General features: G+C 38.6%; 1 protein-coding gene across 4 annotated transcripts in view; it reads left to right on the forward strand.

Moving 5' to 3' along the window:
• The first annotated feature begins 1,674 nt into the window (after window positions 1-1,674).
• Window positions 1,675-13,571, forward strand: part of PATJ (PATJ crumbs cell polarity complex component) — a 296,757-nt gene continuing 284,860 nt past the window's right edge. For all 4 annotated transcript variants that reach the window (XM_033115510.1, XM_033115513.1, XM_033115512.1 and 1 more), the window contains exons 1-3: window positions 1,675-1,803; window positions 12,587-12,642; window positions 12,741-12,907. In XM_033115510.1, coding sequence (XP_032971401.1) covers window positions 12,621-12,642; window positions 12,741-12,907 — 189 coding nt within the window. In that variant the 5' untranslated portion in view covers window positions 1,675-1,803; window positions 12,587-12,620. The remainder of the gene's footprint in view (window positions 1,804-12,586; window positions 12,643-12,740; window positions 12,908-13,571) is intronic.

Here is a 13,571-nt window from a genome sequence, read left to right on the forward strand (position 1 = left end):
TTTTCTGTAGTATTTTCAGGTTCTCTACCATCTGACTCACTTTATTTACTACGCACTACTGTTGGCTGTCTCCTTACTGTCACCAGTATCTGTTGTGCGTGCTCCAATCTCTGTGCTGCTTCATTTACTGAGTACTTTCTATGTGCCAAGTATATGCAATACATGTATTGCATATATGCAGTAGACTTGTTTGGTCACAGTAAGACCGTGAAGAGGTCAAGTGGGAGATTAAGTTGAAGAATCAGCAAGAAGGGGAGAGTTTAAGAGAGCTTTGGATACTTAGAAAAGGAACTGGAACTTCACAGTCAATCCAAAGTCACATTATTTTTTGAGAAAGGGGTAATATGTTTATAACCATCACCAAATGTAAGAGACCCACATGTTTGCAAAGTGATGCTTTGAGATAATTGGTTTCCGTCTGTATGCCGCCTCTCTGACTTGGGAAGCATTTCCTTCTTTTTATATTAAGCAAATTGCAACGCCTGTTAAGACCCGTTGAAGACCTAACAAATACTTTCAACAAGCATAATAGATCTCTTTATTTTCTGGAAGTTCTGGCTTCATTCTATTTGGTAATTTAATTTATCGTATAAGTTTATTTCTCGTAATAGCTTGTTAGTTCCTAAGAAGTAGGGACCGTGCTAAATTGTGTATCTTTTTACCAGGCTTCACAAGTGATATTTTTAAGAGCATCAAACTAACAATAACACTGCTAAGTACCAAGTGCATGATCTTACACCAGATGACTTTATGTTGCAGTTGTTTTGTATATATGCCTCTGCGAGGACAGGTATCCCATTTTTAACATTTTACAGTCCATCACAATTAACAAATACTTCATTTATTCAATGAATACATACCTGAAGATCGATTCTCTTTATCGTTAGAGTGTGGACTGTATTAGACAAAGTAAAACGCCTAGCATCAAAATCCCCTAGTTATAGTAAAGAGAGCGGAATAATGCCATTGTAGGTTTTACACAGATCTTTCTCAAAGTCAAGTTATGACATCAAAAACAAAAATGTTCAGATGTATAGTGAAGTAAAAACGGGGCTTGGAGTCAGAAGATCCCCTCTAGGTCCCCAACTTGGGGCAAATCACCTAACCTGTCAGGTACGCAGTTTCTTCATCAGTTTCTTCACACTGTAATTGAGGTCATGTATAAGCTTAGCGCCGGCATATTGGTAGTGGATATTGCTGAATTCGTTTCTTTCCTTTTCTCATTGAAGTGAGGGGGGAAAATAACCTCCAGTTATACTTCTTAGAGTTTTATATTGGGTCAGTGCACCTAGAAAAAACAAGGAGGGATGACAGAACGGGATAACGAGGGACTAAGCAGATTTGACCAAATCCTTTCCTCAATATCCTCTTTTAATTTCCTTGATCGTGGGTCTCGCTCTCTGCTCAGCCTCCTACAACACCAGTCTAGCGACCTTCCCACTCCATTAGTGCCGGCTGTCCCCACCACTAGGTGTTTCCTCGGTCTGATCAGCCCCCAGACGCTACCTATTCCAGGATCTTTAACCCTCCCTTGCCCACTGGAATTTAACCTGCAGAAAGGAGAGAAGCCAAGGACCCTGGTGTCCGCTTCTCAGAGTCGGCCTCCCGCAGCCCCAGGCTCCTCCGCCCCCGCCAACGCGGCGCCCCGCCCCGGGCAGGGAGGTCGGTGCAAGGGGAGGGCCTGCCAGGTGAGGCGCAGTCACCCTGGGCCTCTCACTTCCGCCCAGGTGAGGGAGGGCCGACGCCGCGCCCTCCTGCCAGCCAGCCCGCTCTGGGCTCCCACCCGCACCTTCACCGGACCAGGTAAAGCGGGGGATCCCGCTGTGTGGGCGCGCGCAGCGCTCGGGGTCCCTGCGCCTAGGAGCAGGCGAGGGGCAGCCCCTCCTCCTGTGTCTGGAGCCTGCCTCCCCTGCTCCCAGACGCTTGCTCTCCGGCATTCCTCCGCCCGCCCTCCCCGAGGCGGTGGAACTGGAGACGGGGGGAGCTCCTCGAGCGCTCGGAGGGGTCCGCGGGGGGTGCGGGGCGCTGTCCTCCTGCGTCGGCCTGGGTGACCCCACCGTGTCCCCCGCTCCTCTGGCAGGGCTCATCGGAGGCCGCCGGCTGCAGAGCTGCCCCGCCTGGGCAGGCCCTGGCGGCCCTCAAATCTCGGCCCCTACTGATCCGGCAGTGGCAGGGATCAAATTTTGCACCCAGATTGATGCCTGCGCTTCGCCCCCAGAACTGGGCGGAGTCTTTCCTCAACCGGTGACGGTGAAAGGAGTAAAGAGGTGGAGGCCTGCCTCCGGGACTGGGAGAAGGCGGGGCTGCCCAGACCCCAGCGAGGGGCGACTTGGCCTCGGCCCCTTCTGGGAGCCTTGTCGTCACGTAGCCGAGTTCCCAGGCCGACCGTCAGGCCGAGGCTCTGCTGGCCTCACTTTATAGATGGGGAGGACCAGGCGGAAAGTGCTCTGGCCTCCAGCCTTTGGAGAAATTGATGGACGCCTGCTTTAAGTCAAGCTCTGGAAAGCATTTTCAGATCCCTCCCGGTCCCCTCCAAAGCTCCCCAGCCCTCCTGGCACACCTAGCTGGCCGAATTGATATCCCCAGAGAGTGTTCACTGGGTGCTTTGTCATATCTCCCAGATGGCTCTTATCACTTTGGATTCGAATTGTTTACCGCTTTGTCTCCGCGATTGAGAGGGTGCGCCCTTCGGGGCCTTGTTTCTTTGTAGGTTGCTTCCCAGCCGCGTTTTGAGTCAGGCCATCGATAGGTGCGCAACAAACAAGTGTTTCTTGGATAAGACTTCTGGAGAGCTAGAAGAAAAAGAAACTTCAGTTATACCGCGGGTGGTAGTACCACATTCTAGGCTGTCTGAGCTCCTATAGGCTGCCAGTTCTTTTGCACAAGTGTTTTTAAAGGAAAGCTGGAGAGGAGTGGGGGAAAACACTCAAATTGGTTCATTTTGCAGCATCAGAAAAAGTTAGGCGAGATCATGACTTTCAGCTAAAATGAACTTGGTGTTTCTAGGCCCCTAACGGCCTTTATAAGGATTATTAAAAATTTAAAGTAATTATAAAGTTGATGAATATCGGAGCTGGAAGACAATTTTATAGGTAGAATTTATAAACTGAGTTCTGAAAAGATTTGCCCTTGTTAATTGAGATCCTGTTAAGGGTCACATAAGATGAGTTTGCCATCAGAATAGCAGTTTTGTTTAAAGTCGAGAAGAAATTGTTTTAAGCCCTCATCTGTGTTTAAAGATGCCTAAGTTCAAGTCATATTTATTAATATTTTTATAACTATAAAGCGAACATTGATTGTAGAAAAATTGGAATTTTCAGGAAAAAAAACTATAAAGCAGACTCAAAACCATTTACCATTGAAAATAACCACTAATAAAATTATGGTATATTGTCTTTCAGTTAGTATTCTTAAAAAGAAAAATCCGTATATTTTCCCATAGTGAGTTCACTTTTAGAACCTTGTGAGTCTGAGATAGTGCTTCAGCATTCAGAATCCTTGCAACTGCGTTTTTACTTGAAAGCATTTAATAATTATCCTTAATCTAAACAACCAAGCAATCTGAATTTACTTGCTTTGTTAAAGTTTAACAGACACACTCGGACATTAGGTTGGGAAAGCCAGAATGGAGTTTAATTTATTTACTTAAGACTTTGCCCACCTTGGTACTAAAGTTTTTGAGAAACAGGATTATTCCACCTTAATATTTGAGATTGCTTGACCATTGCTATGTTTTTTGTTGTTTTGTTTTTCACACTCACATGTTTTTGTGCAGGTTTGGATGCCTTTTTTAAAGCCTCATTTTCGGTTTTGGTGCAAATGGAGAGAAATTTAGAGCGCATCAATACCCTGTCTTTAGTCATCAGGATAAGATCTATGCTGCAGTCTTAGAGCCCGTTTATTTTTTGCGTTTGTACAGCTGTGCAGCCAGTAGAGTTTGGAGACATGGAATTGAGTCCACTTACCATCTAACTCTTGGCAAGTCACTTGACTCTGGTCCTCTGTTTTCCCATTTGTAAATGATCTATCTCACTGAGTTCTGGGGAGGTTGAAATGAAATAATGTTAAAGAATGTGTCTTGTAAACTGTAAGCCATTCTTCCCACTTTTTGCTTCTCCACTGTGATTGATGTTTAACTCTGATAAAATTATGGAGTTGTGCTATTTTTATTGGGAAGAACTCAAGTCTGTGAGTGTTATTGCTAATAGTTACTTTGATAAAAGGCACCTAGACAGTATTAGCTGATAAATGAAAGTCTTCGCTAAAAGCACTCTACAGGGATCTTTCTGAGAAGGTGTAGGTGAAAACTACTGTCAACATGGTTAGCCACGCGCACGTGTGACTTTTGGGCACTTGAAATAGGGCGAGTTGGGATTGAGATGTGCTATAAATGTACAATACACCTTAGATATTGAAGAGTTAGTGTAAAAAAGTCTAAAATACCTCCTTAATTTTTAAGTATTCTTTACATATTGAAGTGATAATTTGTATAGATTGGATTAAGTAAAATACATTATTAAAATTAATTTTACCTGCTTTTGTTTTACCTCTTTCATGTGGCTACTAGAACAATTCAAGTTACATATGTGGTTCACATTGTATTTCTGTTGAGCACCAGGTTAGAATTCACTACGCGTATGTTTATCCTTAAGAGGGTTTAGTTTACTGAAGCTCTCACATTCCTATTTATAAACTGGTTTTTTTAAACTCCAAAGTTACAGGCCTCTCCATACCTTCTTTCTTTGTATTCATTGCATTGGTGAAAATTTTTGTTCTTCAACCATTCAATAAATAACCATTATTGATTACACAGCAATATCTCAGCTGAAATAATTTAATTATTAGCTTGTTTGAAGCCCCCAAAATATCTTAAATAATTTTGATTGTAAAAAGATGTTAATAATAGAAGCTACCATTTATTGAAAGGGTACCGGATGCTAAAGCATTCAATAAATGGTATTAGATATTAATCTTAGTCCGTTAGGTATGAGGTATTAATTAGATAGTAGATATTAATTAGGTATTAGATGTTAGATAGGTATTAGATTTCAGGTATTAGGTATTAGATATTAATCTTAGTCCTTTCAACTGTAAATATTTAGTCATTTTTATTAACTCGATTTTACAAATGAGGAAACTGAGGTGTAGAGAGATTTCAACAGTTAGCCAGAAGAACCCCAGAGCTGGTCCCAGGAGTAAATCCCAGGTTTCTATGATTTCAGAGCTTATAGGCTATACAGTCTCTCATAGTTCAAGAATTGATTATTGGATCAACTGGGAAAAAGTTGATTCTTGAAGTAGATATTTATTTCTGATCCTGTTTTTGTGTTAGTGACCAATAGGAAACAATCTAAATTCTCAACAACAGGAGATTGGGTGAATAAATTATGTACGAATATTCCTCCAGTGGAATACTATTTACTAGTTACAATCAGTGAAGAGGAGCTGTGTATATCATCATGACTCAATCTTAAAAATATAAAGTTGAGCTAAGAAAGCAAATTCATGAAGGATAAATATATAGTATAATTACCATTTATATAGTTTAAAAACCTGCCAAACAATAATATTGTAAACAAAGAATGCGTTTTAAGAATTTCAGATTTGAATTCTGTCTGTTATTTATTACTTGCATTTGTGAAATTGCCTTGTGGTTAAAAGAACTTAGTACAGTCTCTGTGAGATTAACATTGTCTAGTATTGGTCTTACTCTTAAAAAAACAAAACCAAAGTCCTGCCCTTTGCTTTGGTGATCTGGACAGCTTGACTGGTAGGATGCTTTTAGGTCCTGGTCTGCAGCCTTTCAGGAACAGACCAATTTTCATTTAGCTTTAGTTTCTAATTTATGGGTGTAGCTTTGATGATAGGGGCAGGGTAGGGCTTCTGCCTTGAAAAAGGTGGATTTCCTTTGGAGTTATTTTCTGGAGCTTCTAATGAAGTTCCAGGGACAAAGTGTGGTAGGAGGGAGATGAGTTAAGTAGATGTTGAGAGTCAGGTTGACAAACATTCCCTCTCTAGTGAAAATTTGAAATATCTGACTCTCATTTTTAAAGTAGTTATCTGCTGAAAAAGTCATTAACAGTTGACTTGCTCTACACCCCAAGGTAAAATTAATTCCCCTCAGTGGCATCTATGCTGCCTTTCTCTGTTATCACCTTTTTCAGCGTGCTCTCCCCCTTGTTTTTTGAAATTGTAGGTTTTCTGCATTTGCAAAATAGAGATGATAATACATTGTTAAGAAGATAAATGAGATGATATACAGAATGACCTTGCATTGTACATAGTGGGCACTAAAAAAACTAGTTACTTGATTAAATGACAGATAAAATGGTTTTTGGGAAAAGGCCAGCAGGAGGAAGGAGGGTGAACATTGATGGAAAAGGTGTCCAGAGCCTAGTTTGACCTATTTCACAATTTGCTAGGATTGTTTAGAATATTACAAGCACGCCGGAAATGGCACGACCATATTTCTGGAGCGAAATTAAGGACACACAGTCTATGGTGTGGGGAGAATTGAACAGAATATTTGAGGTGGAAACTCATCATTAGTGAAGGGTATGAATGCCTGGATCTTTTCAAATGAGGAAACTGAGGTGTAGAGAGATTTCAACAGTTAGCCAGATGGGCTACACGATCAGAGATCCATTAGGTAAAAGTTGCCCAGATTTGTTTTCTTGGTCAGTCATTGGAGAAAACTGCCACCAACAGGGATACAAAACCATACCATAAAAAGGTTAACTTTGTTCATACACAGTGACCAAGTTACAGGCAGGATATTAATATGCATTGGATGCATTAACTTTGAATAGTTCAATGAGAAAAATTAGTATTTAGCCAACTGAATTATTCTGAAGAACTGACTCAATTTTCAGTTCTGACTCTAAGTTTAACATGGTGTCTTTCAGCTTCAGTTTCAACATGTCCTCAATGTCCAGCATTACATGGATTTAAGCATTATCTGAGGCTTAGGCGTATGGCCCCTAAATATCAAGGTCATTCTAGAATTTGCATATCTATTTCCAAAATACCAGGAATACAGTATAGTGTTTTGGCAGCAGCCAAAAATATAGTATTTTTTACATCTAAGCAGTTTAGAGAAGGCCTTGTCATTTGGTAGGGACACAGGGCTGCGGCACATGCCTTAAATCTGCACTAGCATGGCAGCAGAGGTGTTTATTTGTAGTTGGAATGAAGAGCCATCATTGCTCTTTGGCTGGGAGAGTTTGTTTTGCATTTAATCAGTACCTCAAATGTTGAGCTTTGAGGACAAAGCCATGATAATTAGACACAACCTGAGCTTTGCACTCCAAAGGAAGCAATAGAAAGTTGTTTGTGAACTTCCATTGTTGAATAACTCCTGAACTCATGACTTCATTTACATTTAATAGCTTTTAGATTGTTCAAACTCTCGGGTCCTTTTGAGCTCTAGGGAATTCCCATTGAGGAGTTAAGTGTAGGTTAATTCACCTGCAGTTAGAGGCTGAGTATCTGTACTTTCCCAAACAGATTGCCAGTGATCTTTTTCTCCCCAAATTTCAAGATAGACGCATGAGATGTCTTGTTAAGTTTGAGATAGATGTATAAGATATCTTGGGGAGTTACATTCTTGTGTGCTGTTGGGGGTCTGAAAACTGTATTTCTCAAGGTCCACAACTCTCCTAAATTCTTGAACTGAGGAGGTTAATAAATCTTTCTAATAAGTTTCCTCCACTTAGAAATGTACATTTAATAGAATTAAATTTCTATTTGTGCGTCATTTTTTTCCAACTATTCCATTAATTGGTGATGGCTAAGGGCATGGGTATTAAAAAACAACAACAACACAATATTATAATTCCTTCAGTCAAATCCTACAGTGAACCAGACGTGAAGAATCCATGGTGACAAACTCTCTTGATCAATGACAGAGTGGGAGCTTCTGAGCATAATAAACTACTCATTCTCTGGAGGCTGTACAACTATGAGGACAGTGGCCAACTGGCATTTTAATGTTTAGACTATGACCTATATAGGTAGCCTATTTATGACAAGTTAGACTCAGCTTTACCATGTTTAAACAAACTTGAAATTCCTTGCTTAAGCCTTGTTGGTTTCTTAGCCTAGCCAAATCGGTCAAAGTTGTTTGGTGGAAGATTTCCTATGTCCATGAAATGAGACATAGGTTACATTTAGCCCGGATGCTGCTTGCTGGATGTTCAGCTGTGGGGTTACATTTCTTTCTTCTGTACTCATATACTACGCTTTAGTCCCCTTCCCTAGGCATTACTCAACACCATGGAATTGTAGTAATTTTCCAGGCCTGCTTTGTGGACACAGTTTAGCTTTCATTAAACATGAGTCAGAGAATTGGACGGCCAACCAGTTTCTATCCTTTACCCTTTTAGAGGGATACTCTACTACTGTGGTTTCCAAAATGTGTAGGATGATCCATTGGGAGTGTAGGAAGGCGACAATAAAATCTGGCTTTTTAGTTTTTACCTTACTCTCACGGTTTCTATTTTATATATGGCTTTAAACACATATGACATGTAAATATGGTAGTATAAGTTTAGAAAAAATAAAGTGAGTGCTGAACATATTTTTACTGATGGGAATGTGTATTTAAAAAAGTTTGATGACCACTAATCTATCCTATTACCAGAATTACCTTTTTAAATAGAAATTTAGTACTTCCCTACTAAAAAGCCTTTAATTACTTCCTGTTGTTTACAGGATACAGATCAGTCTACTTAGCATTATTTAAAAGGCCCCTTTCAAAATAGTCTTATTTAAGCCAGTGCTTCTCAAACTATCAGTTTTCCCACTCAGTCTTTCAAGGACTGATATTTTTGTAAAATAAATTATTAGAAAAATGAATTGTTAGAAAAGTGAATTGTTAGAAAAGTGAAATTAAAAAAAGAAGTACAAAGTCAGTCAAGTTTTTTTTAATCACTAAATGTAATAGACATAAATTACCCCGCGACATTGCTTGTTTTGGTTTCCAAATGCTTATTCCCAATTTTGCTACTGTACCTGTTTGTAGCCAAGAATCAATTTGCAGCCCACACTTGCAGTAACACTGGTCTAAATAAATGACTTTTTTTGCCCTTTCTGCTACTTTCAGAGACCTTATACTAGGTCATTTAGAGAGAGTTAACTATTCTCACAGAAAGCCATACACTTTTATGCCTGTATGCAGTTCTCACATTGTGGTGTCTAGTCTGGCAGCATCGGGATCACATGGAAACAGCATCGGGATCACATTAGAAATGAAAATTCTCCGGCCTTACCTCAGACCTGCAGAATCAGAAACACTGCGGGTGGGTCCCAGCAGTTTGTGTTTTAACAAGCCCTCCAGGTGATTCTGATGCATGCTAAAATTTGAGAACCACTGACCTAGTAGCAGCCCTATATGTCATTTAAACTGGGGCACTTTTGAGAGTGAAATGGAGCCCTATTACGGAATAATGATGTTGGTAATCTGAGACTATCAGGCAAATGAAGACAAATGGTTACTCTACTTTTACACCTATTCCTTTTCTTTTAGGAGAGGTTCCTAAAGTGTTCTCATTCCAGTATTCCTAAACTTTCATAGGCAGGGTTAGTCACTCTCCCTTTATAATTTCTCTTAGCACAATGCACACACCTCTGCTGTTGTGCACATAAGACTTACAATATAATTATCCTACTGTGTTGTCATCATCTTGCTATGAATCTGTCTTGCTCTCTCTTTAGGGCATCTTAGCCATTTTGTTTTTTCCCCTTTTATTTTTTAAGCTGTAAAAGTAATATGCTTTTTAAATAAAGTTCAAACAGCACTAAAATCTGTAATGTCTAATTTTTTTATCTCCCTAGCCCCACTTCTACTTTCTAGAAGTAATCACTATTGTTAAATTGACTATCTAAATGTAGAAATCTAGACACGCAAATATGTATATTTTTTTCTTATGAAAAGTAGAAAATAATGCGTATATCTTGAAACTTGTTGTTTTTCCTATTCAGTTGTTTATGTTAAACAACATCCCTTTGTTAACACAAGGGTTGAATTGTCAAAACATACTTATGTGAATGAGAGATTTTACCCAGCACTGGAACCGTATGCATGATTCAGAGGTTATAGGCAGGAGGCTGGCATGGGAGCCACACGCAGACATTACTTATTAGAGAAAGCCCCGGTTGTAAGCCCAGCTTCCAAAGCATGTCACTCTCTTCCACATTAGGCCATATATATCATCAACATAAATCCTAGTTACATATAAATTGACAGTAAGTCATTTATTAATGTATTTTTGACAGACTTACTGCAATTTTTAATTTGTTTACAGGAGTAAAATTGAACTTTAGGATACTTTTTTTTTTGGGGGGTGGGGGGAGGGTTACCAGGCAAGTTCTGAACAATATATACAGAAACGTTTTTCTCAAAACCTTTTCTGTTTGGGGAATCTCAAGTTTTATACTCCATTAGTTACACACATAGGAAATGTCTCTCATCTTACAATTAGCCATGCCGTAAAAGTCCATACATTCATTCATTCTCAGGTTATTTATGAAAAGCAATTAAGACCGATCAGCAGTTTCCTGATGTTTTAAAATGAGGAACTCTTATCTATTAAAGACTTTTTGCTTTTTTGCAAGGATGTCTGGTATCAAGCTGGGAATCCCCAGCTGATGGAGTAAGCAAGCCATAAGCTTGCCGTTAATCCTCAGTCCCGTTCCTGTTTCAATACAGTCAGACCTACTTATTATTTTAATGACTACTGATAGTTTAAAGTTTCCAGGAGTTTTGTTATTAAAAACACTGCAGTAAATATCCTTGTACACATCTGTGTGTCCTCTTGCAAATATTTCTTTAGGAGAGACTCAAAAGTAGATATTCTGGGTAAAAAGGGAATGTAAATTTAAAATATTGATAGATATTGCTACGTTGCTCTCCTAAAAAATTGTGCAAATTTATATTCCCACTTGTTTTTCCATGACATCTGGAACATGGGCTATTATTAATTAAAAAAAAACCAATCTGATAGTAAAAATAGCATCTCATAGTTTTAGCTTGCATTCTTTAATTTAGAGAGGTTGGTGTTTTAATGACTACAAACTGCTGTTGTCAATCTTTTTGGGCTGTATGCTGCTATAGAAAAGGACAGTGCCATTGGGACTGCCCTTCTGTTATTCAGTTACCTGTCAATGGGTAGTTGTAAGGGTTGCACAATTGAGATGCTGAACACATCAGAAGTGTTTCTGTGATGCCCTATTCAGCAGTTCTTTGGTAGTCACTGAATCCAGTGAACATTTGGATGGACTACATGGGCATTTTATCAATGCCAATGACACCCCTTACTGGTTTTTAATATGTTTTCTTACTTACTGACCTTGAATTAGAAGGTAAAGATCTCGTTCAGCAAGTGAACTGATACAAGAAAATTTCAATTCCTATTTCTTTGATGGTTCATTACAACAGTGTACCACTAGTAAATATGACCACTGTGAAAGTGCCATTTTGGTCAGAGCAAAGGCTTTGCTAGCTTTTTGAATTTCAATTACATTACATTTTAGGCTAGTTTGAGCAAATCACTGGTATGAAAAAACATTGTCCATAGAAAATGTATTGAGTGGTTACCTTTTGGTGACTCTTTTAGTTGACGAGTATGAGTGTTAGATCATTTGTGCAGCTTGGGGATTTTTTTCCCCCCAAATCTCTTTAGAATCCTCTTGATCCCTTAATTTGGATGTTCTTTTCCAGCCCAGGGTCCTTTAAAAAAAAAAAATCAACTTTGTTAAAGTATAATTTACATACAATAAAATGTAGCAATTTAAAATATATGGTTCAATGATTTTTTTGACAAATGTATGCATCTGTGTAATTAGTACCCAATTCAAAATGTAGAACATTTCTATCACCCCAAAAAGCTCCCTCAGATCCCTTCCAAGTCAATCCCCTTCCACCTGCCCAGGTAAACAGATCTATAACTATAAATTGAACTTCAAATGAATGGAATCGTACAGATTATATCCTTTTTGTCTGGTTTCTTTTCCTCAATATACTATTTTTGAGATTCATCCGTTTTATGTGTATCAATAATTTTTTTCCTTTTTACTCTGAGTATTCTATTTTGTTCACATACCATAATTTGTTTTTCCATTCGTCTGTTATTAGATATTTGGGTTTTCCTAGTTTGGAGCTTTTATAAGTAAAAATGCTGTCAACATTCATGTACAGGTCTTTTGTGGGCATATGTTTTCATTTATTTTGGTTAAGTATTTAGGAGTGGAAGTGCTGAGTCATATAATAAGTGTATATTTAACTTTGAAAGAAACTGCCAAACGATTTTTCAAAGTGTGCCATTTTACATTCCTGCTAGCGATATGTGAGAGTTTCAGTTGTTCCACATCTTTGTCAGCACTTAGTATTGTCTGTTGTTTTGTTTTTTACTTTTAGTCATCATAGTACTGTACTGTAGTGGCACCTCACTGTGGTTTTAATTTGAATTTCCTGAATGAAAACTTTTGATCAAGAATGTTCTTGAGGTTTTCTTTAAATTTATACAGGACTATAGACATGTATACACTAATGGTAAATCACCTTTTGTATTTCACATTTTTTCTTTAGGTTTCTTTAAAGTGATTGAAGACAATAATTCAAAATGCCTGAAAATCCTGCTGCAGGTATGCGAATATATAATTCTATCAGTAAATTAATTAATGGCTCAAAATTGGAATACAAGGGGTTTAACTTGTACTTTGGTTGTCCTTCTTCAAACAAGATAAACTGCAGATCTTGCAAGTTCTTGATCGCCTCAAAGTGAAATTGCAGGAGAAGGGTGACACGTCGCAGAATGAGAAGCTATCTATGTTTTATGAGACACTAAAGAGTCCTCTCTTCAACCAGATACTCACACTTCAGCAGTCCATCAAGCAACTCAAGGGGCAAGTAAGTTACCCGTCAGAGTTTTACATGTCGATATAGTGAAACCAGCAAAGAAAGATAGAAGGAGATAGAGATAGAGACAGAGACAAACTGTCTCTAAATACTCTTAATTTAGCAAAGAGACTATACTGGGACTGGTGACCTGTGAGTATGGTGGGATGGATAGTTTAAAACTGTTGATAACAAATGATGTGTATGGCTTTAGAATCTGGATTTCTTATGTATTTAAATATGTAAACATCAGATGCTTTGTGAGTTCTTAACATTTTATTCAAAATCATAAAATAGTGTTTAACTTAAATATAGTTTTTTCGTGAAGTCTTTTGTTTCCTAGCAAGAAGTGATCACGCCCTATAGCACATTATTTATACCTCAATAATTATCAAATATTTATCAAATAATTGTCAAATGTCACAGATATTCTGCTTAGAAAGTCCTTGGAAGCAGTATACCTGGTATTTCTATAGTATCTGTGTTTCCTTCACTATATATGTAGCATAGTACCTGGATTCTTGCAGGCTCTTGATACACGGTTGTTGAATTACAGGACACATAGCACCTCTACTTAGAGTGATGTAAATTAATAGTTGTAACTGTCTTTTTGGTTGCTTTGTTTTACGGTCAAGAATGGCAAATTGATTTTAAATCATCTGTTCTAGAGGCTGAG

The sequence above is a fragment of the Rhinolophus ferrumequinum genome, chromosome 9 (genome assembly GCF_004115265.2).
Source record: "Rhinolophus ferrumequinum isolate MPI-CBG mRhiFer1 chromosome 9, mRhiFer1_v1.p, whole genome shotgun sequence".
Classification (NCBI taxonomy): Eukaryota; Metazoa; Chordata; class Mammalia; order Chiroptera; family Rhinolophidae; genus Rhinolophus; species Rhinolophus ferrumequinum.